At 47.6% G+C, this 24751-nt stretch overlaps 1 protein-coding gene across 10 annotated transcripts in view; it reads left to right on the top strand.

The window, feature by feature from the left end:
• nav3 (neuron navigator 3) overlaps window positions 1-18879 on the top strand; it is a 579072-nt gene extending 560193 nt beyond the window's left edge. For all 10 annotated transcript variants that reach the window (XM_078417165.1, XM_078417159.1, XM_078417163.1 and 7 more), the window contains 10 exons: window positions 1472-1569; window positions 2646-2741; window positions 3739-3907; window positions 7580-7815; window positions 9748-9902; window positions 12772-12843; window positions 13637-13833; window positions 15899-16017; window positions 17126-17329; window positions 18194-18879. In XM_078417165.1, the coding sequence (XP_078273291.1) occupies window positions 1472-1569; window positions 2646-2741; window positions 3739-3907; window positions 7580-7815; window positions 9748-9902; window positions 12772-12843; window positions 13637-13833; window positions 15899-16017; window positions 17126-17329; window positions 18194-18313 (1466 nt within the window). In that variant the 3' untranslated portion in view covers window positions 18314-18879. The remainder of the gene's footprint in view (window positions 1-1471; window positions 1570-2645; window positions 2742-3738; window positions 3908-7579; window positions 7816-9747; window positions 9903-12771; window positions 12844-13636; window positions 13834-15898; window positions 16018-17125; window positions 17330-18193) is intronic.
• Window positions 18880-24751: the final 5872 nt, after the last annotated feature.

The following is a 24751-nucleotide window of genomic DNA, read 5'->3' as shown; positions in this document are numbered from 1 at the left end:
CTTGGCCATTGCTTCGATGCGGTTGGTCCAGGACAAATTGCCGATGACATTTATTCCCAAGAACCTGAAGCTATCAACCATCTCTGCTTTGGCGCCATCAATGTACGAATGAGCCCCGTCACTTCCTGACGTCGGTCACAATCTCCTTTGTCTTGCTGATATTGAGGGAGAGGTTGTTGGCTTGGCACCAGGTTAGGAGGTTCTCAATCTCCTTCCTGCACTAATCTCGTCAGTATATGATATCCAGCCCACTATGGTGGTGTCGTCTGTGAATCTGTAAATTTTCTTGGATTGGTATTGGAGTCCACACAGTCGTGAATGTATTAAGAGTATGGGTGGGGGCTGAGAACACATCCTTGCGGGGCACTGGTGTCGAGGATTGTCGTAGAGGAAGATTTGTCACCTGTTCTTACTGACTGGGGTTTATGGGTCATTTGCAGAGGGGAGTGCTGACTCCAAGTTCCACAAGTTTGGAGATGAGCTTCTGATCTCAGTGCCAACTGGACAACCCCTTGTTCTGAGACTGTGACATTTGGTTCCAAATGCTATGGTTCGGAGAAACACCAACCCCATCCCTGCCTTGTCCAAAGCAGCAAGAATTCTGATCAGATCCTCTCTCATTCTTCTTCGTTCGAGGCTCAGCTTGCTCAAATGTTCTCGAGTCAAGAAGAATGAGAAAGATCTCTTCTTAATGCACCATTGGGGGGGCCTCATTGAAACTTACCAAAGAGTGAAAGGCCTGGATAGAGTGGATGTGGAGAGGATGTTTCCACCAGTGGGAGAGTCTAGGACCAAAGGCCATAGCCTCAGAATGAAAGGACGTACCTGTAGAAAGGAGATGAGGAGGAATTTCTTTAGCCAAAGGGTGGTGAATCTGTGGAATTCATTGCCACAGACGGCTGTGGAGGCCAAGTCAATGGATATTTTAAGGTGGAGATTGACAGATTCTTGATTAGTACGGGTGTCAGGGGTTATGGGAAGGCAGGAGAATGGGGTTGAGAGGGAAAGATAGATCAGTGATTGAATGGCGGAGAAGGCGGCACGGTGGCGCAGCGGTAGAGTTGCTGCCTTACAGCAAATGCAGCCCCGGAAGCCCGGGTTCGATCCCGACTACGGGTGCTGTCTGTATGGAGTTTGTACGTTCTCCCCGTGACCTGCGTGGGTTTTCTCCAAGATCTTCAGTTTCCTCCCACACTCCAAAGACGTACAGGTTTGTAGGTTAATTGGCTGGGCAAATGTAAAAATTGTCCCTAGTGGGTGCAGGATAGTGTTAATGTGCGGGGATCGCTGGGCGGCGCGGACCCGGTGGGCCGAAGGGCCTGTTTCTGCGCTGTATCTCTAACAAAAAATCGAAATACACTTGATGGGCCAATTGACCTAATTCTGCTTCTATAACTGATGAACATGTTGGTGCAAAATTTAAACAACAGTGAAGAGGGCCTCACCGCATGTTTTCTTCTTACTTTTACAGACATCCTACTTGACGATGGGACGGAGGGATCATTCCGGAAGGAGGGCTGTAGCGTCAGAATTATGATCTGCTTGAACAAACTGCTCAAGCGAACCAAGGTGACGAGAGGCGATGGTTTCAGGGGGCGGGTGGGAGGAAGGGGAGCAAGAGAGAGCACTGGTACATTTTGCTGGGTCAGGGGCAGCACAGCGGTAGAGTTGCTGCCTCACAGCCTCAGAGACCCGGGTTCGATCCTGACTACGGGCGCTGTCTGTACGGAGTTCATACGTTCTCCCTGTGACCGCGTGGGTTTTCTCCGGGAGCTCCGGTTTCTTCCCGCATTCCAAAGACGTGCGTGCTTGTAGGTTAATTGGCTTCTGTAAATGCTCCAACAGTGGAGGATATGGGTGTGATTGAGTGCATGGGATGATCATTGGCCAGCATGGACCTGGTGGGCCGAAGGGCCTCTGCTTCCACGCTGTATCTCTAAACTAAACTACCTATGTCTCCCATGACTCTGTGGTGTGTTTTAAATCATCACTAACTTCGAAGTTTTCAGTTATATTTGGCCTGGGGTAATTCTAATCATGGTTAAATCTAAAACATAAAACACATACTTCTGGGAATGTCTTAATGATGAAGAAATCCAACTGTTCCCAGTCCTGGGATGTAGTCGTATATAGTCTTTGGAGTGTGGGAGGAAAACTTGATTGTAATCATGTATAGTCTTTCCGCTGACTGGATCGCACGCAGCAAAACTTTTCACTGTACCTCGATACACGTGACAATCTATATACTAAAACTCTCGTTTGTTATCTTGTTTGTGACTGAACTTCAGCCAAAACGGTACACGGTAGCGCGACAATTTTAGGCCCACCTTACTCACCATTGTCACTTTAGTGTTTTATTGAAATTGGTGTTATATTTTTTAAGTTATTCACATTTTAAAGTTTAGGGGGAGGGGAGGAGGGAGGGGGGAAGGGGGGAGTGGGGGAGAGGGGGGGGGATTGAAGAGAGGGGAGGGGAGGGGAGGACAGGGTGCTGCACCAATGCAGGAGAGGTTTGGACCCAACAGGTCCACTTTGTCTAGTAATAAACTAAACTAAGGTGAACTAAACTAAACTAAACTAAACTGAACCAAGCCAAACCTTGCCACAGCAGCCAATGATTACAAATCTGACTGTTACACTTTCAGGATGAAAAGACTCTTCGGTATCTGATCGGGTCCATAGGAGTGAGCGGAAAGACAAACTGGGATGTCCTGGATAGTGTAATCCGTCGATTATTTAAGGTACGTGTCTGGGTTGAAGCCAAACTTCGTTTCATGTATTCATTTGTGGGGCGTGGGCAGCACCTGCAAGGTTGGCGTTTACAGCCCTACACACTGTGGCTTGCTTGGTCTTCCAAGGGACAGTTAGGAGTCAAGTCTAGAAGTTGGGATTGTGTAGGAAGGAACTGCAGACGCTAGTTTAGACCAAAGATAAGACACAAAGTGCTGGAGCAACTCAGCAGGTCAGACAGCATCTCTGGAGAAAAGGAACAGGTGACGGGGTGGGTGGGGGTGGGAGGGGGGGGGGAAGTGGGAGGACCGGGCGGAGAACTGGAGGTAAGAAATGGCCTGAATGGATGACCAAGGGTGGAGCCCGTAATGCCCCATTGTTGACTGGGGAAGAGGTGATAACAAAGAAGTACAGGGATGCAAACAGAAGTTGGGATGTTATGTTACAGTTGTACAAGCCGTTGGCGAGGCCATTATTGGAGTACCGTGTTCAGTTTTGGTCATCCTTCTGTAGGAAGGACATCATTCAGCTGGAAAGAGTGTGGAGAAGATTTACGAGGATGTTGCCAGGACCCGAGGACCTGACACTATAGAGAGAGGTTGGACAGGCTAGGACCTTATTCCTTGGAGAACAGGGGGCTGAGGGGTGATATCACAGAGGGATATAAAACCATGAGGGGAATAGATAAGGTGAATGCACAGTCTTTTTTCCAGAGTAGGGGAATCAAAACCAAAGGACATGGATTTAAGGTGAGAGGGGCAGGATTTAACAGGAACCTGAGGGGCAACTTTTCACACAGAGGGTGGATGGTATAAGGAACAAGCTGCCAGAGGAAGTAGTTGAAGCAGGTACAGTAACAGCGTTTAAAAGCGATTTGGACAGGTACATGGATAGGAAAGGTTTGGAAGAACAGACTTCTTCCACCAGTTTTCTTCACCAGTTTCTGAAATAAATGTGCTTAAATGTGCCATTAAATCTGCAAACTTGACATTCCTGTTTGGAATTCAGGAGTATATATTCCGCCTGGACCCATCCTCCAGTCTTGGACTGTCCAGTGACAGTATTGTCAGCTACAGTATCGGTGATATTATAAGATCTTACAACATGGAGTTACCCGAACTCTTGCCCTGTGGGTACCTGATTGGAGAAAACAACGTCATCACAGTGAATCTTAAAGGTAACTAGACCAAGTGGACCCTTTGGGCCCAAACCTCTCCTGCATTGGTGCAGCACCCTCTCCTCCACTCCCACCCCCCTTCCCTCCACCGCCCCCCCCCTCCCTCTCCTTCCCCCCTTCCCCTTCCTCCCCCTCACTCCCCTTCCCCTCCCCCCACTCCATCCCCCTCAACCCCCCTTATCCTCCCTCCTCCCCCCTCCCTCCCTGGAAGATAGATTTAAACTTTAAAATGAGAATAACTTAAAAGTATAACACCGATTTCAATGAAACTTCTTCCATTAGCACCAAAGGGACGACGATGAGCAAGGTGGGCCTAAAATTGTCGTGCTATCATGTACCGTTTGGGCTGTAGTTCAGAAACAAACAAACAAACAAATGAGAATTTTAGTATATAGATGGACAATCTTTGAGAAGGTGTATGGCACGTACATGTTTGCATATATCTTTGCATTAAATGTTGTACGCTGTATCGTTTATCTGTGCAATGTGGACGGCTTGATTCCAATTATGGCTCGTGTTTTCTTTGACTGGATAGCACGCGACTAAACGTTTCTCACTGTACCTCAGTACACGTGACAATAATAAACTAACCTAGCTTATGCTTGCTTTCCTTGGTTGGGGCATTGAGTACAAGAGTCAAGAAGTCGAGTTGCTGCTCCATAAGTGTCTGATTAGGTCGCATTTGGCATGAAGTTGGCATTTGGCATGAAGTTGGCATTTGGCATGAAGTTGGCATTTGGCATACATTTCTGGTCAACCCCATTACAGCAAGGATGTGGCGGCTTTAGAGAAGGTGCAGAGGAGGTTTACCAGAACACTGTCTGGATTTAACTACAGGGAGAGGGAGGATGGCCAAACCTGGATTGTTTTCTCTGGAACGCCAGAGGTTGATGGCAGACCTAATGGAGGTATATAAAATTATCAGAGGCATAGATTGGGTAGACAGTACAAATCCTTTTTTTCTCAGGAATGATGAGAGGCATAGATTGGGTAAACAGTACAAATCCATTTTTTTCTCAGGATTGAAAAATGAAAGTCTAGAGAGCATAGCTTTAAGGTGAGAGGGGCAAAGCTTAAACTTTGGGGCAAGTTTGGGTGCCGGGAACATGTTGCTGGGGGTGGTAGTGGAGGCAGTTATGATAATGGCGTTTGGATAGGCACACGGATATGCAGGGTCTGGAGGGATATAGAACTTGCGGAGGAAGAGGAAGTTAGTTTATCTTGGCATTAAGCTCAGCGCAGACATTGCCGCACTGTGCTGTTCTATGTTCTGTCTTCTGTTTTCTTTCTCTTGAGGGGCCAGATGGTTTTGTTCATGATACGTCACTTTCATAGTATAGGAGCAAAGAGGTCCTTCTACAGTTGTACCGGGCCCTGGTGAGACCGCACCTGGAGTACTGTGTGCAGTTTTGGTCTCCAAATTTGAGGAAGGATATTCTTGCTATTGAGGGCGTGCAGCGTAGGTTCACTAGGTTGATTCCCGGAATGGCGGGACTGTCGTATGTTGAAAGGCTGGAGCGATTGGGCTTGCATACACTGGAATTTAGAAGGATGAGGGGGGATCTTATTGAAACATATAAGATAATTAGGGGATTGGACACATTAGAGGCAGGAAACATCGTTCCCAATGTTGGGGGAGTCCAGAACAAGGGGCCACAGTTTAAGAATAAGGGGTAGGCCATTTAGAACGGAGATGAGGAAGAACTTTTTCAGTCAGAGAGTGGTGAAGGTGTGGAATTCTCTGCCTCAGAAGGCAGTGGAGGCCAGTTCGTTGGATGCTTTCAAGAGAGAGCTGGATAGAGCTCTTAAGGATAGCGGAGTGAGGGGGTATGGGGAGAAGGCAGGAACGGGGTACTGATTGAGAGTGATCAGCCATGATCGCATTGAATGGCGGTGCTGGCTCGAAGGGCTGAATGGTCTACTCCTGCACCTATTGTCTATTGTCTATTGTCTATAAACTACACCTCTCATATTGAGTAGTAGAGTCGAGATGTTTTGACTTTAGACTTTAGAGATACAGCACGGAAACTGGCCCTCCGGCCCACCGAGTGGGCGCTGACCGGCGATCACCCCGTACACCAGCACTATCCTACACACTTGGGACAAGTTACCATTGTACCGAAGCCAATTAACCTACAAATATGTATGCCCCTTGGAGTGTGGGAGGAAACTGGAGCACCCAGTGAAAACCCACGTGGTCACATGGAGAATGTAGATTTAGATTTAGATTTTTTTTAGATTTAGATTTTAGATTTAGAGATACAGCACGGAAACAGGCCCTTCGGCCCACCGAGTCCGCGGTGCCCAGCGATCCCCGCACATTTACACTATCCTACACACACTAGGGACAATTTTTACATTTTACCCAGTCAATTAACCTATCAATCGTACAAGTTATAAACAGCATCCGTAGTCAGGATCGAACCTGGGTCTCTGGCGCTGTAGGGCAGCAACTCTACCGCTGCTCCACTGTCCCATCTCAGAATGAAGCTTTACCCTGAGTGAGTTTTGGAAAGACTTTTACCTGCAGAGGTTAAGAGAAATTTGAATCCTTCCACTGGTGAAAATTGGTGCTGGGTCATCCAATCATATGGTGTTAGGGTAGAGGTCAGAAACAAGCTAATTGAAAGATAGTCATAGAGTGATACAACGTGGAAACAGGCCCTTCGACCCAACTTGCCCACACCGGCCAACATGACCCATCCACACTAGTCCCACCTGCCAGCGTTTGGCCCATGTCCCTGTAAACCTGTCGTTTCCATGTACCTGTCTAAATGTTTCTTAAAAGTTGCAAAAGTCCCTGCCTCAACTACCTCCTCCCACAGCTCGTTCCATACACCCTCTACCCTTTGTGAGAAAATGTTACGCCTTAGGTTCCTATTAAATCTTTACCCACCCTCCCTCACCTTAAACCGATGTCCTTTGGTTCACGACAGGGCAAGAGACTCTGTGTGTTTACCCGATCTATTCCTCTCATGATTTTTTACGTCTCTATAAGATCACCCCTCATCCTCCTGCGCTCAACCTCTCATTATAGCTCAGGCTCTCGGGTTGTGGCATCATCCTCTTTCCAGCTTGACAACATGGAAGGGTTTCCAAAGGGCACAATGGCCTCAACCTTCATATCAGTTCCATCGTGCTCCATAACATAACACACCAGTGAAGTAGATCAAGTATTCCCATGCAATATCGCTGTGAGGTGTGGGCGCATTAGTAATGGAGGAAATGAGGCACTCAGATTGCATGCTGCTATTTCTTCCAATTCATTCAAGATAGGCGGCAATCTGTTTAGATTGGAACAGTCAAGTGGGAAAGGGATAGACACAAAATGCTGAAGGAACTCAGGGGGTCAGGCAGCATCTCTGGAGAAAAGGAACAGATGACGTTTTGGGTCAGAACCCTTCTTCAGATCCAGTTCTTCACACCTCTTTCTGACCCAAAACTCTACTTTAACTTCTCTCCAGAGATGCTACCCGACCCGCTGAGTTCCACCGGCATTTTGTGTCCATCCTCGGAATAAACCGGCATCTGAAGTTCCTTCCTACACAAGTGGGAAAGGGATCTCCCATTTCATCACGGCGTGTTTATTGCTACCTCCCAGGCTATACTTGACGCCAAGCGCTCTTTGTTGAAGCTTTGCTCCAAGTGAGATAGTGGCTATTCTGTTTGTAGGTGTGGCGGAGAATAGTGTGGACAGCCTGGTGTTTGAAGCCCTGATTCCAAAGCCTACCATGCACTGTTACCTCAATGTTCTGCTGGAGCATCGACGGATCATACTGTCTGGACCCAGTGGAACCGGCAAAACCTACCTGGCCAACAAAATGGCCGAATTCCTGGTCAACAGGTCTGGACAGGAAGTCACCAACGGGTCAATAGCCACATTCAACGTGGACCACAAGTCCAGCAAGGTAAGGAAGAACTCCTGGTCAACTTCCAACAGCCCAATGAAACCCCCATCCTAGTGCACACTCTCCCACCCCTCTTCCCCTCCATCACTTGTTCCCTTCTACCTATATCCCTACCACGATAGAGTGGACGTGGAAAGGATGTTTCCATTAGTGGGAGACCCTAGAACCAGAGGGCACAGCCTCAAAATTGAAGGATGTTCCTTTGAAATGGAGATGATGAAGAATTTCTATCACCAGAGGGTGGTGAATCTGTGGAATTGATTGGCACAGACGGCTGTGGATGTCGTCATTGGGTACTTTTACAGCGGTGATAGACAGGCTCTGGATCATTAAGGGCATCAAAGGTTATGGGGAGAAGGCAGGAGAATGGGGTTGAGAGGGAAAAAATGGATCAACAAAGATTTCCTTCTCAACCCCATGCTCCTGCCTTCTCACCATAATCTTTGAGGTCCTTGCTAATCAAGAACCTATCAATCTCCGTTTTAAAAATACCCAAATGACGTGGCTTCCACAGCCATCTGTGGCAATGAATTCCACTGATTCATCACCCTCCGGCTATAGAAATCCCACCTCATCTACATTTTGGAGCAGATTCGATGGGCTGAATGGTCTAATTCTGCTCCTATGTCTTACGGTCTCCGGCTTTACTTTTCACTCCTCCTCTTCTCTCCTTATCTGACACCCTTTTGTCTCCCTCTCACCTCCAACCTTTATCACCTACGCCACCCATCTGCCACTCACTCGCCCCTCCCCCCGCCCCCCCCCACCCCCGCACCTATGTCTGTCTATCTTTAGCCAGGTTTTTTCCCACCCCCACCTCACTGTTCCAGCTTTCTCTCCCCGACTACCATCAGTCAGAAGAAGGGTACTGATCCGAATTATTGCCTAACAGAAGTATATAAAATCTGATAGCAGTGTGTAAAATCATGAGAGGCATAGATAGAGTAGGCAGAATCTTTTCCCTGGATAGAAAAAGTCAAAGACAAGAGGGTGGAGATGCATGGGGTTTGTTTTTTACACAGAGGGTGGAGGGTGCCTGGAACTTATTGCCAAGCAAAGATACTAGAGGAGCAAGATGAACCACTCCGTTGAAATCTCCTATACTGAAGTGTAGTACGCAAATGAGCGGGAAGCCCGCCATTTTAGTAGGCAAAGCCCGCCGTTCGCTATGCCTCTCGCAGTGTAATCAGTGTTGTGGGGGAACAGTATGTGTGATGATACCATTAAAATGCAGAATATATCTCATCTATCAATTCACAGATTTTTGTTATTTTTCTTTTTAATGTTTCTGCCTACTAAAATGGCGCCGTGACATACTACGGTTTATAGGGTCGAGTGGTCTATCTTGCTCTGCTCTGTTATCTTTGTTGCCAAGGGTGGTGGTGGAGGCAGATACGATAGTGGCATTTTTAAAAGACTTCCACAGGCACACTCCCACCTGCACCCTCCGCTCTGCTGCTGCCTATCTCCTATCCCCCCACATCCGGACCAAACTCAGATCCTGGGGGGACAGGGCTTTCTCCATCGCTGCTCCCACCCTATGGAACTCACTACCCCAAAACGTTAGAGACTCCTCCACACTCACCACATTCAAAACATCGCTGAAGTCTCACCTGTTCAGTACTGCCTTCAACCACTGAAGGTCACCTCACCTTCTGTCTCCTTTCTCTGTTCGTTTATTTATTTACTTATTTATCTATTTATTAATTTCCCTATGTTCTCTAAATCTCTATAAAGCGTCTTTGAGTATATGAAAAGCGCTATATAAATAAAATGCATTATTATTATTATTATTATTATAAGTGATGGTCTTGGCATTGTGGGCTGAAGAGACTGTTCTTGTGCTCTACTGTTCTATGTTAATAGCGAGATTATGTAAAGTTGGTTACTTTTCTGTAATATGTTTGTCTTTTCTTTACAAACAATTGGCAGGAATTACGGCAATACCTGTCAAACCTGGCAGATCAATGTGCTTCTGCAGATAATGGATCTGATCTCCCTCTCGTAATAATCCTCGATAATCTCCATCACGTGGGATCTCTGAGTGACATCTTCAATGGATTCCTCAACTGCAGATACCACAAGTGGTGAGTCAATCAAACATGAGCATGGAGGAATATTCATGCATGCATTTTGAGGTGACGTACAAAATAAAAGTGTGGACAAGGCACAAAATACTGGAGTAACTCAGAGCGGGGCAGGCAGCATCTCTGGAGAACATGGATAGGTGATGATTCAGGTTGGGACCCTTCTTCAGTTTGATCTAATGAAGTGACCTGAACTGAGCACAATACTCCAAATGCAGCCCAGCCAAATTCCTAGAAAGCTGCAACACGACTTCCTACTCTTGTACTCTGTGCCCCAACTGACAAAGGCTCACTCTACAGGCCAATGTTTATATTCTCCCCACATCCCCATTATCTTCCACAGACTGATGTCAGAGCTTCATGTCTAAAGAAGGATCCCGACCCAAAACGTCTCCTGTCCATGTTCTCCGGAGATGCAGCCAGTCCCGCTGAGTTACTCCAGCACTTTGTGTCCCTTTGTGTAAACCACAAAATGTGTACCATTTTGTAGCAGTTCCTTGTTTCTACAATATAAACGTGTATGCTGGCAGTTGTGTAAGAGGCAGAATGTTGCATTTTCCAAGGGGCGCACAGGTGCAGCAGGTAGAGCACCTCACAGCGCCAAAGACACGGGTTTGGTCCTGACTTCGGGTGCTGTCTGTCTGTGTGGAGTTTGCACGTTCTCCCTGTGACCACGTGTGTTTCAATAGACAATAGGTGCAGGAGGAGGCCATTCGGCCCTTCGAGCCAGCACCACCATTCAATGTGATCATGGCTGATCATTCTCAATCAGTACCCCGTTCCTGCCTTCTCCCCATACCCCCTTGACTCCGCTATCCTTAAGAGCTCTATCCAGCTCTCTCTCGTCCGGGTGCTCCGGTTTCCTCCCACATCCCAGAGACGTGCGGGTTTGTAGGTTTATTGGCCCTCTGTGAATTGCCCCTGGTGTGTAGGGAGTGGATGAGAAAGTGGGATAACATAGAACTAGTCTGAACGGGTAAAAACAAAGAACTGCGGAGATGTTTTTAATTCACCCCCAGAGATTAGAAGAAACATCTCATCCAATAGATGGGGTATCGGCTTCTCCACCGTTTTCTTCCCCCTGTTCTGAGGGGTGTAATTGAGGAATCCTGGGTGTAGAAGTTCCAAGCGAGAGTCAAAAGTGTTTACACGTCATGTGTACCAGCAATGGCACAATGGAACTCACACTTGCTGCAGCTTAACATCTCGACAAAGCAATAATACCACAAATAAATAATCAATAAATTAATAATGAGTAATACTACAGCTGAGATCATCAAAGACACGCTAACATCGGGAAGAAGGTCCAGGAGCCTGAGAACCGTGAACAGCTTCTTGCCAGCAAACACTGCACAACACTAACCTCAGCGATTATGACTTTTAATACATATTAGTGCAAAACCAAAGACTAGTGCAACCAATTCATAGTTGCTGAGGTTAGTTTTTGTGCAGTGTTCAAGAGCCTGATGGTTGTTGGGCAGAAGCTGTTCTTGAACCTGGAGGTCATGGTTCTCAGGCTCCTGTACCTTCTTCCCGATGGTAGCAGCGAGATGAGAGCGTGGCCAGGGTGGTGTGGGTCTCATGAGATATCGACTGCTTTTTTGAGGCAGTGTCTCCTGTAGTTCCATTCGATGGTGGGGAGGTCAGTACCCGTGATGGACCGGGCAGTGCCTCGTTTTCTGCAGTCTCCTTCCTTCCTTCGAGTTACTCAATCAGGCCACGATACAACCAGGTAGAACGCTTTCTGCTGGAACACCTGCGGAAGTTCGATGGAGTATTCATCAACATACCGAATCGCCTGAATCTTCTTCGGAAGTATAGGCATTGATAAGGTTTCTTTGAAGATCTGCCCTGGACCCAGCACATTGATGCAATACAGAGGTATACACGCCCAGGAACGGGAAGCTGTTGACTCTCTCCGCGTGCAGCGTAGGTTTACCAGGTTAATTCCCGGAATGGCGGGACTATCATATGTTGAAAGACTGGAGGCTTGTATACACTGGAATTTAGAAGGATGAGAGGAGATCTTATCGAAACGTATAAGATTATTAAGGGGTTGGACACGTTAGAGGCAGGAAACATGTTCCCAATGTTGGGGGAGTCCAGAACAAGGGGCCACAGTTTAAGAATAAGGGGTAGGCCATTTAGACCTGAGATGAGGAAAAACATTTTCAGTCAGAGAGTTGTGAATCTGTGGAATTCTCTGCCTCAGAAGGCAGTGGAGGCCAATTCTCTGAATGCATTCAAGAGAGAGCTAGATAGAGCTCTTAAGGATAGCGGAGTCAGGGGGTATGGGGAGAAGGCAGGAAGGGGTACTGATTGAGAATGATCAGCCGTGATCACATTGAATGGCGGTGCTGGATCGAAGGGCCGAATGGCCTCCTCCTGCACCTATTGTCTATTGTCTATTGTCTATTGTCAACCCATCGATGAAGACAGGTTCATGGATCCCTGACTTTAGACTGTGGAGATACAGTACTGAAACAGACTCTTCGGCCCACTGAGTCCGTGCCAACCAGTGATCACCCGAGACACTAGCTCTATCTTACACACCAGGGACAATTTATATATATTTTTTAACCGATGCCAATTAATCTACAAATCTGTACATCTTTGGAGTGTAGGCGGAAACTGGAACACCCAGAGAATACCCACGCGGTCATGGGGAGAACGTACAAACTCCATACGGACAGCACCTGTGGTCAGGATCGAACCTGGGTCTATGGCGCTGTGAGGCAGCAACTCTACCACTGCGCCACCGTGCCGTGTTCCCCACCTGAAACCAACAATCCAGTAACGTTATGAACAGTATCTGCAATGATTCGGGTCGTGCCCGGCATCTCTGACCTGGTGCGTTTTCTTTTTGCAGCCCATATGTCATTGGAACCATGAACCAGGCGGTCTCCTCATCAGCCAACCTGGAGCTCCACCACAACTTCAGGTACTTCTAAACGTTGCCACCCCCTTCCAGTGACCCCTCACTCCGCCCTCACCGCCTCTCTCTATCTGCCACTTCATTGTGAGTTCCCTCCACCCCTCTCCGTCTCTGCTTCCCCACCACCCAATCTCCTATTCTTATAAGACCATGACATAGGAGCAGAATTAGGCCATTCGGCCCATCGCGTTTGCTGCGCCATTTGATCATGCTGATCTTTTGTAACTTTATTGGTGCCCTATGTGTGGAGACTCTTTGCATACTTTGCATATTGCGTGCAAAACAAAGAATTTCACTGTACCCAAGGTACATGTGCCAATATGGTCATCATCATCATCATCCTCATCTATCTTTCCCTCAACCCCATTCTCCTGCCTTCTCCCCATAAACTTTGGCGCCCTTACTAATCAAGAACCCATCAATCTCCAGCTCAAAAATACCCAATGACTTGGCCTCCACTGCCATCCATGGCAGTGAATTCGACTGATTCACTGCCCTCTGGCGAAAGAAGTTCCACCTCATCTCCATTCTAAAGATTCAGTCCTCTTATTCTGAGGCCGCGCCCTTTGGTTCTACACTCTCCCACCAGTGGAAACATCCTCTCCACCCCCACTCTATCCAGGCCTTCCACGATTCGGTCTGCTCTGAGAAAGAGAAGCCAGGAGAACCCGTGAGGAAGACAGATGGAGTGTTGTAATGATAGGCTGAGGCCACACAGAGGGTGGGTGGGTGGGTGGGTGTGCAGGCAGTGCACGTCATCTTTGCATCTCCCACCTTGTCCCTTGCTCTGACTGTGCAGGTGGGTACTGTGTACCAACCATACGGAACCCGTGAAAGGCTTCCTGGGTCGATATCTGCGCCGCAAGTTGATCGAGGCCGAAATCGACACGAACATGCGCAACAACGACCTGCTGAGGATCATCGACTGGATCCCCAAAGTGTGGCAGCATCTCAATGCCTTCCTGGAAACTCACAGCTCCTCCGACGTGACCATCGGTGAGTGACCAACACGGAAACACCTAATAAAAGACACGGCGGGTCAGGCAGCCTCTCTGGAGAACATGGAAAGGTGACGTTTTGAATCTGGACCCTTGGAGTCACAATGAGAACCATTAGCAAAGTCACCCCCCGAAGGAGGACCGATGGGGAACGTTCCTGCCCTCGGGAATGCTGGGATCAACAGAAGTGGTTCATAAATTCATAAGTCTTAGGAACAGAATGAGGCCATTCATAGAAACATAGAAGATCGGTGCAGGAGTAGGCCATTCGGCCCTTTAAGCCAGCACCACCATTCAATATGATCATGGCTGATCATCCAAAATCAGTACCCCGTTCCTTCTTTCTCCCAATATCCCTTGGTTCCGAGCTATCGTAACTACTCCACCATTCAATCATGGCAGAACTATCTTTCCCTCTCAACCCCATTTTCCTGCCTTCTCCCCGTAACATTTGATGCCCTTACTAATCAAGAATCAGTTCATCTCCGCTTTAAAAATATCCAGTCATTTGGCCTCCACAACCGTCTTCGGCAATGAATTCCACAGATTCACCACCCTCTGGCTAAAGAAATTCCTCCACATCTCCCTTCTAAAGGTATGTCCTTTTATTCTGAGGCTGTGCCCTCTGATCCTAGACACTCCCACTAGTGGAAAAATCCTCTCCACATTCACTCTATCCAGGCCTCATAGTCATCCAGCACAGACACAGGCCCGTCTGCCCAACTTGCTGGTAGCGACCGAGGCGTCCCATCTACACCAATTGCACCCACCCGCATTTGGCCCATATCCCTCTAAACCTTTCCTTTCCATGTACCTGTCCAAATATCTTTTAAATGTTGTTATGGTACCAGCCTCAACTACCTCCTCTGGCAGCTCATTCCACATACGTAACACCCTTTATGTGAAAAAAGTTGCATCTCAGGTTTCTATGAAATCTTCGCCCCTCTCACCTTAAACCTTTGTCCTCTGGTTCTTAATTCTCCTACTCTGGGTAAACACCCACCAACGTTGGTGTCATCTGCCAAACTTACTCCTCGTGCCTTGCACATTCTCATCCAAATCGCTGTTGTAAACCACAAGCAGCACTGATCCTTGAGGCACACCACTGGACAGAAGCCTCCAATCCGAAAAACAACCTTCCACTATCACCCTCTGCTTCCTTCCGTGAAGCAAATTCTCCATCCAGTTGGCTAACTCTCTCTGGATCCCATGTTAAGATTCCTAATCACTCCTACAATCAGAAAGAGAGATCCTACAATTCCTTTGGCACATGCAAACAACACCCGTGTCTCATCACTATTTACCCTTCCTTAACATTAACGTGGGTCTGAAATCACATGCAGGCATTACGGTGGCATAACAATGGCAGTCTTTTCCCTGAGGGACATTTGTAAACTGGATGAGTTTCCTTGCATTCTGATAGCTTTGTGGTGCTAAATTTCAGAATTCTGTTTACTAATTTAGCTGCATTGAAATCCCACACCAGCTGTGGCACCTTCTGTTCAGTTTAGTTCAGTTTATTATTGTCACATGTACCGAGGTACAGTGAAAAGCTTTTGTTTGTGTGCTATCCAGTCAAAGAAAAGACTGCGTGAGTGCAATCAAGCCGTCCACAGTGCATAAAAGGTAAAGGGTCCAACATTCAGTGCAGGATTTCACATTGAAGGCTGATAAAGTCCAATTAAAGATAGTTTTAGTGAGGTAGCCCTATAGCTGACAAGAGGGCTGTTCCGTTGCCTGGTAATATATGGGAAGAAACTGTCCCTGAACCTGCAGGTACACGTATTCACACCTCTGTACCTCTTGCCTGATGGTGGAGGGGAGGAGGGAGTGGCTGGGGTGATACTGGTCCTTGAATGCGTTTGATGGCCTTGCTGAGGCAGCGTGAAGTGTAGATGGAGTCAAGGAAGGGAGGTTGGTTTGTGTGATGGTTTGGACTTCGTCCACAATCCCCAGTTCACCAATCGCCCTCTTCCAGTGCGGTGACCGCTGCAGACTTTTGCATGCACAAGATATTGAAGGTTTGCAAATTGATTGATTTAATTTTCTGTTCCATGCTTTAGGTCCCAGACTCTTCCTCTCTTGCCCTTTGGAGGTAGATGGTTCCAGGGTATGGTTCACTGATCTGTGGAATTATTCTCTTATTCCTTATCTCCTGGAGGCAGTTCGGGAGGGTCTTCAGGTAAATGACTTTCCTAAGATTCTCTTTAAGTTCAGCTTGGCAGCTGTCCTATTAAATCCTCGCCCACATTGTCGTGTTTTCCAAGATCTTGCGTATGAAATCATCAGAGGAATGGATCAGGTAAACGCACGGAGTATCTTGCCCAGCGTAGGGGAATTGGGAACCAAAGGACATAGGTTTAAGGTGAGGGGGGAAAGATTTTAAAGGATCCACAGGATAACGTTTTTGCACAAAGGCTGGTAGGTGTTCGGAACGAGCTGCCAGAGGGGGTAGTTGAGGCAGGTACTATTGCAACGTTTAAGAAATATTTAGACAGGTACACGGATAGGACAGGTTTAGAGAGATATGGGCCAAATGCAGGCAAGTGGGACTACTGTTGGTCGGTGTGGGCAAGTTGGGCCGAAGGGCTGTTTCCACGCCTTTTATTTTTACTCTGTAATTGTGCGTGTGTGTATATATATATATATATATATATATATATATATATAAGAAAATAACTGCAGATGCTGGTACAAATCGAAGGTATTTATTCACAAAGTGCTGGAGTAACTCAGCAGGTCGGGCAGCATCTCGGGAGAGAAGGAATGGGTGACGTTTCGGGTCGAGACCCTTCTTCAGACTGATGACATCAGTCTAAAGAAGGGTCTCGACCTGAAACGTCACCCATTCCTTCTCTCCTGAGATGCTGCCTGACCCGCTGAGTTACTCCAGCATTTTGTGATACCTACCTTGTGTCCTTTCTCATTTTATAAATCTTGTTTTTCTATCGTCTGAATTGTGTGGAACTTTCATTTCTTGACAATTCACCTGAATTTTGGGAGGAAACAATTCACAAGAAAACACAGGACCTTTATTTCCTTTCTGACATTATTTGTTGACCTTGCACGATACAATATATATATATTCACAGAACTTTTCTTGTTTATTATATTGCTTACAGAGTACTATATTTACATATCTGTTGCGCTGCTGCAAGTAAACATTAATTTGTTCCGTTTGGATCATATGACAACATAACTCTTTTGCCTGTTGACTGTAAGCTGATGTACGCGGAGAGAGAGTGTGTGTACTGACCCTGTGTGTATGTGTGTGCCCTGTCCGTTGCCAGCTGTACGGGACACGTGCGCAGTGGGATGACCCGTCGCGCTGGGTGGTGGACAGCTACCCGTGGAGTGCTGGCTCCCGGCAGCAGGACTGGCCCTGCCTGCTGCAGCTCCGGCCGGAGGACGTGGGCTACGACGGCCACATCTCCACCAAGGAAGGCGGCTCCTCCCGGCACGTGGGCCAGAGCGACAGCGACGGCGATCCGCTGGTGAGTGACGCACGACGCACGCCGCTCGCGTCTGTGCCGGGTGGGACCGTACCGTCTCAGCTCCTGGATCAGCAAGGACGTGAATGGTTCCGGGGAGAAGGCAGGAGGATGGGGTTGAGAGGGAATGTGATAGAGTTGAGTTCATAAGTCATAAGATCAGAACTAGGCCATTCAGCCCATCCATTGGGGCGGCACGGTGGCGCAGCAGTAGAGTTGCTACCTTACAGCACCAGAGACCCGGGCTCGATCCTGTCTGTCCTAGATAGAGCTCTTAAGGATAGCGGAGTCAGGGGGTATGGGGAGAAGGCAGGAACGGGGTACTGATCAGCCATGATCACATTGAATAGTGGTGCTGGCTCAAAGGGCCGAATGGCCTTCTCCTGCTCCTATCGTCTACTTGTGCTGTCTGTACGAAGTTCGTACGTTCTCCCTGTGACCCGATGTGTTTTCTCCGGGTGCTTCGGTTTCCTCCCACACTCCAAAGACGTGCAGATTTGTAGGTTAATTGGCTTTGGTAAAAATTGTAAATAGTCCCTGGTGTTTTGAGGATAGTGCTAGTGTACAGGGAGATCGCTGGTCAGTGCAGACTCGGTGGGCCGAAAGGCCTATTTCCACGCTGTATCTCCCAAGTCTAATAAGTATAAGAAAATAACTGCAGATGCTGGTACAAATCGAAGGTATTTATTCACAAAATGCTGGAGTAACTCAGCAGGTCAGGCAGCATCTCGGGAGAGAAGGAATGGGTGACGTTTCGGGTCGAGACCCTTCTTCAAGCCCCTTTCCACCTTAACAACATCAGTTCATTGTTCTGTTTTTGGTAAGTATGACAATGAGGCGTTCTTGACTCTTGATCCTGTTGTCTAGATGAACATGCTGATCAAGCTTCAGGAGGCCGCAAACTACTCCAGCACACAGAGTTGTGACAGCGATAATGTCAGTCACCACGATGAAATTCTAGATTCATCTTTGGAGTCGACTCTCTGAAGCGGACGCCTTGGGTTTGGAATGGCGGACTTCTCGCCGACCGCCGGTCGGAGCCTGGGCCTTCTCCCCCTCATCTCCTGAAGCAGAGATCAACACCAGGGGTGCGGAACGTCCAGCCTATGCGGGGGGGGGAACAGGGGGCTTCTCACAGAGAGCTTGAACTCGTGAACACTGACCCTGCCCGCCTGGACCAAATGAGGGTTTGTTGATGTCTCTACACACAACAACGGAAATAACACACACACACACACACACACAAATTGCACATGAATTAAGCCAAACTGGAACCACACAAAGTTGAGGGACGTGTACACCTGTTTTGGATTTGATTTGAGGAATGGACCGATCAGTGTTCCACCCTCCCCCTCCACACTCCCCTTCCTTTGGTGCTGGTTGGAATCAGTCCACTGGCTTGGTGGTCATCACTAACTTCCGCATCTGGAGACCTTGAGCACAATTAAGCACAATAACGTGGGAGGGGTTAATGTGAGCAACAACACACGGGATGACTCCAAGCGGGGATCCCACCCAACGACGGGGTCCCAACCACTCGCCCTTGCCAACGGGCTTTCCTCTCTGGATTTCTACTGCTGTACATGGTCTTTATTTTTAAACAGGTCTTTTAACTTGACAGGAAGATCTCTCAGTTGCCTCCACCGGCGGAGCAAGTGACCATCCTAGTTTGTGAAGGGCTACATCGTCACGGGTTGTGGAAACTCTCAGTCTCTAGGCGAGAGCGGTGGTAAACACATGGTGCTGAACTCACTTGCCTTATTCCCTAAGCGGTTGCAGGAGTGAAACAAAGCCACTCCATCCTGCAGCGCGAACCTGAACGGTGTGGAAAACAGCCTGGGGGGATGGAGGGCTCGGGTTAATTCTACACCCAATGGGTAGAACCTCTTAACAACAGTGTCTTCAGGGTTTTCTGCTGGGATCAAAGAAAAAGGGCAGCTTGACCGATCTTTATACACAACGCCCACTTCAATCTCATTGTGTGTGTGTGTGCGCACATCTCTCTTCCCCTTTCCAACGGGGTTTAGGATCCCTCAAGGGAAACGCTTTGTGGTTTGTGGCTACACCAGCTCTCCACTGGCGGTAGCCCAGTAGACAGTGGGACCACTCGACAGAAGAGCACAAGTTGTTAGCCTCGATAGACTTCCAGCATGTTTTTTACTACCTGAATGCAAGCCCAGGACTCACTCAAGGGTAACGGGGACACCTCCCCCACCTCGCACCCCGACTTTACTCACCGTACAAGAGGTCTGTCTGTCTTGTCTGGCGACGGGGCTTAAGTCTGCCCCCCTTTACCCGTCCCACTTACATTCCGTCGAAGGTGCGAGAGGGGGGGAAAGAGAGAAGATAAAGTATTAATGAGGTGATGTCCAGTTACTCTAGACGGGGTGGGTGGGTGGGTGGGCTTCGTTGCATTATGGTTTTTGCACAAGTGTGGGAAGTTGGAGGAAGAATGATGAACTTTTTTGTTTTGTTTTGTTTTTGCTTTTATTGCCTTGCACAGTAAAAGAGTTTAAATAAAATTCCTTCATGGTGTTATTGATTGGTGTAAACGTTTATATTCACTCGAATATGCTGGGATTTTTTGGAATGATTCTCCGTGTAGGTGGGATGTGTTTTTACCCTCTGTGTGGTGGAGATGATCCGGTGTGTGTGGGGAGCCGCCTGCCTCGGGGGGTTTGGAAGGAGCCACAGGGGAGGCGGCTTCCAATACTGAATCATCCGTGTAATCGCTGCTGGGTCAATCTCGAGCAGATGTCCCCCGGTCAGTTTTAGCACAAGTTTACTGTTAGCCCGAGCTGCCGTCCGTGATACATCTCAGCGAGAATCTCGGAGCTTTTTTTTTGTGGAACAGTTTTCTGTAAAACATATTTTATATTCTGTACATTTTGATGTAACATACAATGTAAATAAATCAGTGAAAACCAGAGGAAAACAAATGGTAAAAAAAAAAAAAAAGAAACCAACATCAGGAGAGTTTTTTGTAGTCTTTATAACCTTTAAGTTTGAGTATTTGGATGTAGCCGGATAAATGGACACTGGCCCATAGTCTCGGTTTTTTGATGTCTTTGCAGCTTGTACATTGTTTCGTTTTCCAGATAATGCACACTGTATCTGTCTAAATTATGACTTTACCATTAAAGTGATACTATTTATTGAATTAAATTTTCTTTGGCAAATTTAAGTTTCTTACCAGATTTTACGTTGATGGCAGCAATGGTAGGAGGCGACTGGAGAATCTCCGTTGACTGAGGCAGGCAGACAGCAGAGGCTAAGAGGCGACCTGATCGGAGTATATAAAATAATGAGGCATAAGTCAGGTAGACAGTCACAACCTTTTATTCCACTGTGGAAATGTCAAAGACTAGACCAGTCAAAGACTACACTGTCACTGCACTGAGTAGCTCCTTCAGTGACAGACTCCAACATGTTAGAGGCAGGAAGCATGTTCCACACGTTAGAGGCAGGAAGCATGTTCCCAATGTTGGGGGAGTCCAGAACCAGGGGCCACAGTTTAAGAATAAGCGGTAGGCCATTTAGAACAGAGATGAGGAAAAACTTTTTCAGTCAGAGAGTTGTAAATCTGTGGAACTCTGCCTCAGAAGGCAGTGGAGGCCAAGTCTCTGAATGCATTCAAGAGAGAGCTAGATAGAGCTCTTAAGGATAGCGGAGTCAGGGGGTATGGGGAGAAGGCAGGAACGGGGTACTGATTGAGAATGATCAGCCATGATCACATTGAATGGCGGTGCTGGCTCGAAGGGCCGAATGGCCTACTCCTGCACCTGTTGTCTATTGTCACCCCAAGTGTGTGAAGGAGAGATATCGGAGGTCCTTCCCTCCTGCTGCTGTGAGACTGCACAACCAGCGCTACTCCCAGCAGACCAGTCAACAGACCAGTCAACAGTAACAGTAAAGGAAAAACAAAGTAAATGATGACAATTATCCTTATCTTTATTTTTAGTTATAATGAATGATCTCTTGCTGTCCACTTTACTGCTGTAACACTGCAAATTTCCCCAGTGTGGGACAAATAAAGGAATATATTGTTATTATTAGATAGTATAGCATCGCTCTTTGTGCAAGTCCAACAAGACTCTGAGAGAAATAAACTCATTAGACGGCAAAACAGTCAGAGTTGCTGACTCACAGCGATGGAGACCCGGGTTCGATCCTGACCACGGGTGCTGTCTGTACAGAGTTTGAACGTTCTCCCTTTGACCGCGTAGGTTTTCTCCGGGTGCTCCGGTTTCCTCCCACATTCCGAAGATGTACAGGCTTGCATCTGCATCAGCATCTGCAGTTCCTTCCTACGCAGGATTGTAGGCCAATTGGCTTAAGTAAAGTTGTAAATTGTGTGCAGGATAGTTACAGCGATCATTGGTCGGCGTGTACTCGCTGGGCCGAGAGGTCTTTCTCTGCGCTGTCTCTCCAAAGTCTATAACTCATCTCCCAGGTGGAAATACCAAAGACTAGAGGGCATTGCAGTGAGAGAGGCAAGGTTTAAAGGAGATTGTAAAGGGGCAGGTTCTTTTTACACAGAGGGAGATGGCTACCTGGAACACAGTGGAGGCAGATACGTTAGTGGCATTTATGAGGGTTTTTAGATAGGCAGATGGATATGGAGGGATATGGATCATGTGCAGGCAGAGGAGATTAGTTTAACTTAGCGTCATGTTCGACACAGACATGTGGGAGAAAGGGACTTGCATGTAGGGAGTGGATGAGAAAGTGGCATAAGGTAGAACTAGTGTGAACGGGTGATAGATGGTCGCTGGTCAGTGTGGACATGGTCAGTGGAAGGGACGTGTGTGCAGGGAATAGATGTGAAAGTGGCCGGCATGGAGACGGTGGGCCAAAGGCCCTGTCTCTAAACTAAACTTTTTTTTTTTTAAAACCTCCATTAGATCCAATTGTAACTTGCTTAGTTCCACTGGGATCATTTTCTCGCGGGTAAATCAACATCGAGCAAGTGGGGATCTTTTAAAAGGGAAAAACAAAGGGTAGGCCATTTAGAACAGAGATGAGGAAAAACCTTTCCAGTCAGAGTTGTAAATCTGTGGAATTCTCAGTTAACAACTGACAGTTCAGGCCATCATGACCTGCAAGGGTGAAAGGTCAGGAAGGTGAGTCCAAGGATAGCAAGGGTTAAATGAAGGCAAAAAAAAATGGAACCATGTGGTAGGATGGTGTACTGCAAAACCATCTGGGCAGCACAGTGGAGCAGCAATAGAGTTGATGCCTTACAGCACCAGAGACCCAGGTTCGATCCTGGCTACGGGTGCTGGCTGTACGAAGTTTGCACCTTCTCCCTGTGACCTCTGAGTTTCCTCCGGGTGCTCCGGTTTTCTCCCACGCTCCAAAGACGTACAGGCCTGTAGGTAAATTGGCCCTCTGCGTGTAGGGGATAAAAGTGGGATCACATAGAACTAGTGTGAATGGGTAATTGTTGGTCGGCGTGGACTCGGTGGGCCGAATGGCCTGTTTCATCGTTCCATTGTTGGCTGTGGAGGAGGTGATAATGAAGGGATACGAACAGTGAAACTAGTAGGACAACTGGGGTGGGGGAGGGACAGAGAGAGAGAGGGAATGCAAGGCTTACTTGAAATTAGAGAAATCATTATGCACCCCGCTGCTCATCCTGAGCTGATTGGCCATCGGTGCCGCCTCTGATTTGTTCTGTACCTTTTCATTCCTCTAGTTTCCCTCTCCCCTGACTCTCAGTCTGAAGAAGGGTCTCGACCTGAAACGTCACCCAGAGATGCTGCCTAACCCGCTGGGTAACTCCTGCATTTTAGACTCTGAGATGAGCTGTTTTTGCACCAGCTGCTGATTTTGCTAGATTACTTCACGCCTCCCGTCTTATCTCTAATGGCGTGATGTTTGGCATGGCCAAGCCTTTTCCATTGGCGGTGGGCAGGTCTACACCATCTGGCAAGTCCACAGGGACTGTCTTTCAGGAGTCAGTCCCAAGTGACGATGTGTGTCCGAATAATCACCGCCTCTTGCTCCACTCTGCAATGCGGTGAACAGGAGTCACCAGGATGGACTTTAGACTTCAGGCTGTAGTTTATTTTAGTTTATTGTCACGTGTACCAAGTACAGTGAAAGCTTTTGTTGCGTGCTAACAAGTCAGCGGAAAGACAATACATGATTACAATCAAGCCATCCACAGTGTACTGGTACAGGATAAAGATAATAACGTTTATTGCACGATAAAGTCTAGTAGAGTCTGATTTATAGGTAGTCCAAGGGTCTCCAATGAGATAGATGGTAGCTCAGAACCGCTCTCTAGTGGGTGATAGGATGGTCCAGTTGCCTGAAAACAGCTGGGAAAAACTGTCCCTGAATCTGGAGGTGCGCGTTTTCATACCTCTGTAGCTCTTGTCTGATGGGAGAGGGGAGAAGAGGGAGTGACCGGGGTGAGACACATCCTTAATTATGATGGTAGCTTTGCCAAGGCAGCGTGGGGTGTAAATGAAGTCAATGGAAAGGAGGTTGGTTTGTGTGATGGTCTGGGCTGCGTCCACAATTCTCTGCAATTTCTTGCGGTCTTAGATGGAATTGTCCCCAAACCATGCTGTGATGCATCCCGATAACTTAGAGATACCGTGCGGAAATAGGCCCTTCGGCCCACCGAGTCTGTGCCGGCCAAGGATTGCCATGTACACTGGCACTATTCGGCACACTAGGGATGATTTACAACCTGACCAAAGCCAATTAACCCACAAACCTATGCGTCTTTGGAGTGTGGGAGGAAATTGGAGCACCTGGAGAAAACCCGCACGGTCATGGGTGAACGTGCAAACTCCGTACAGACAGCACCCATAGTCAGGATCGAACCCAGGTCTCTGGCGCTGTGAGGCAGCAGCTCTACCGCTGTGCCACTGTGTCGGTTGGTAACTTTGCCTGTTGGCTTTAAGCAAAACCCCCACTCCAGTTTAAAGAACTTATGTCTGAAGAAGGGTCTCGACCCGAAACGTCACCTATCTGTGTTCTCCAGAGTTGCTGCCTGACCCACTGAGTTACTTCAGCCGTTTCTGTCTTTTTTCTAAGAATCTCATTGTTCCATTACCAGTACATAGAGTCAATCACCATGGTAACAGGCCCTTCGACCCTACCTACCCATACCGGCCATCTACGCTAATCCCATCTGCCATGTTTGGCCCATATCCCTCTTAACCTTTTCTATGCATGTGCCTATACAAGTGTTATATGTTGCTATTGTAAGTTCCTTTAGCTACCTCCTCTAGCAGCTCGTTCCTTATACCCTCCACGCTCTGAGTGAAAAAGTTGTACTATTAAATCTTTCCCTTCTCACCTTATACGTATGTCCTCTGGTTCTATCCTGGGTAAACGACCCAGTGCATTTACCCTATCAATTCCATTCACGATTTTATACACCTCTACATGATCATTCCTCCGCCT

This window comes from Rhinoraja longicauda, chromosome 20 (assembly GCF_053455715.1).
Source record: "Rhinoraja longicauda isolate Sanriku21f chromosome 20, sRhiLon1.1, whole genome shotgun sequence".
Taxonomy (NCBI): Eukaryota; Metazoa; Chordata; class Chondrichthyes; order Rajiformes; family Arhynchobatidae; genus Rhinoraja; species Rhinoraja longicauda.
This window is presented reverse-complemented; position numbering and strand designations above follow the sequence as displayed.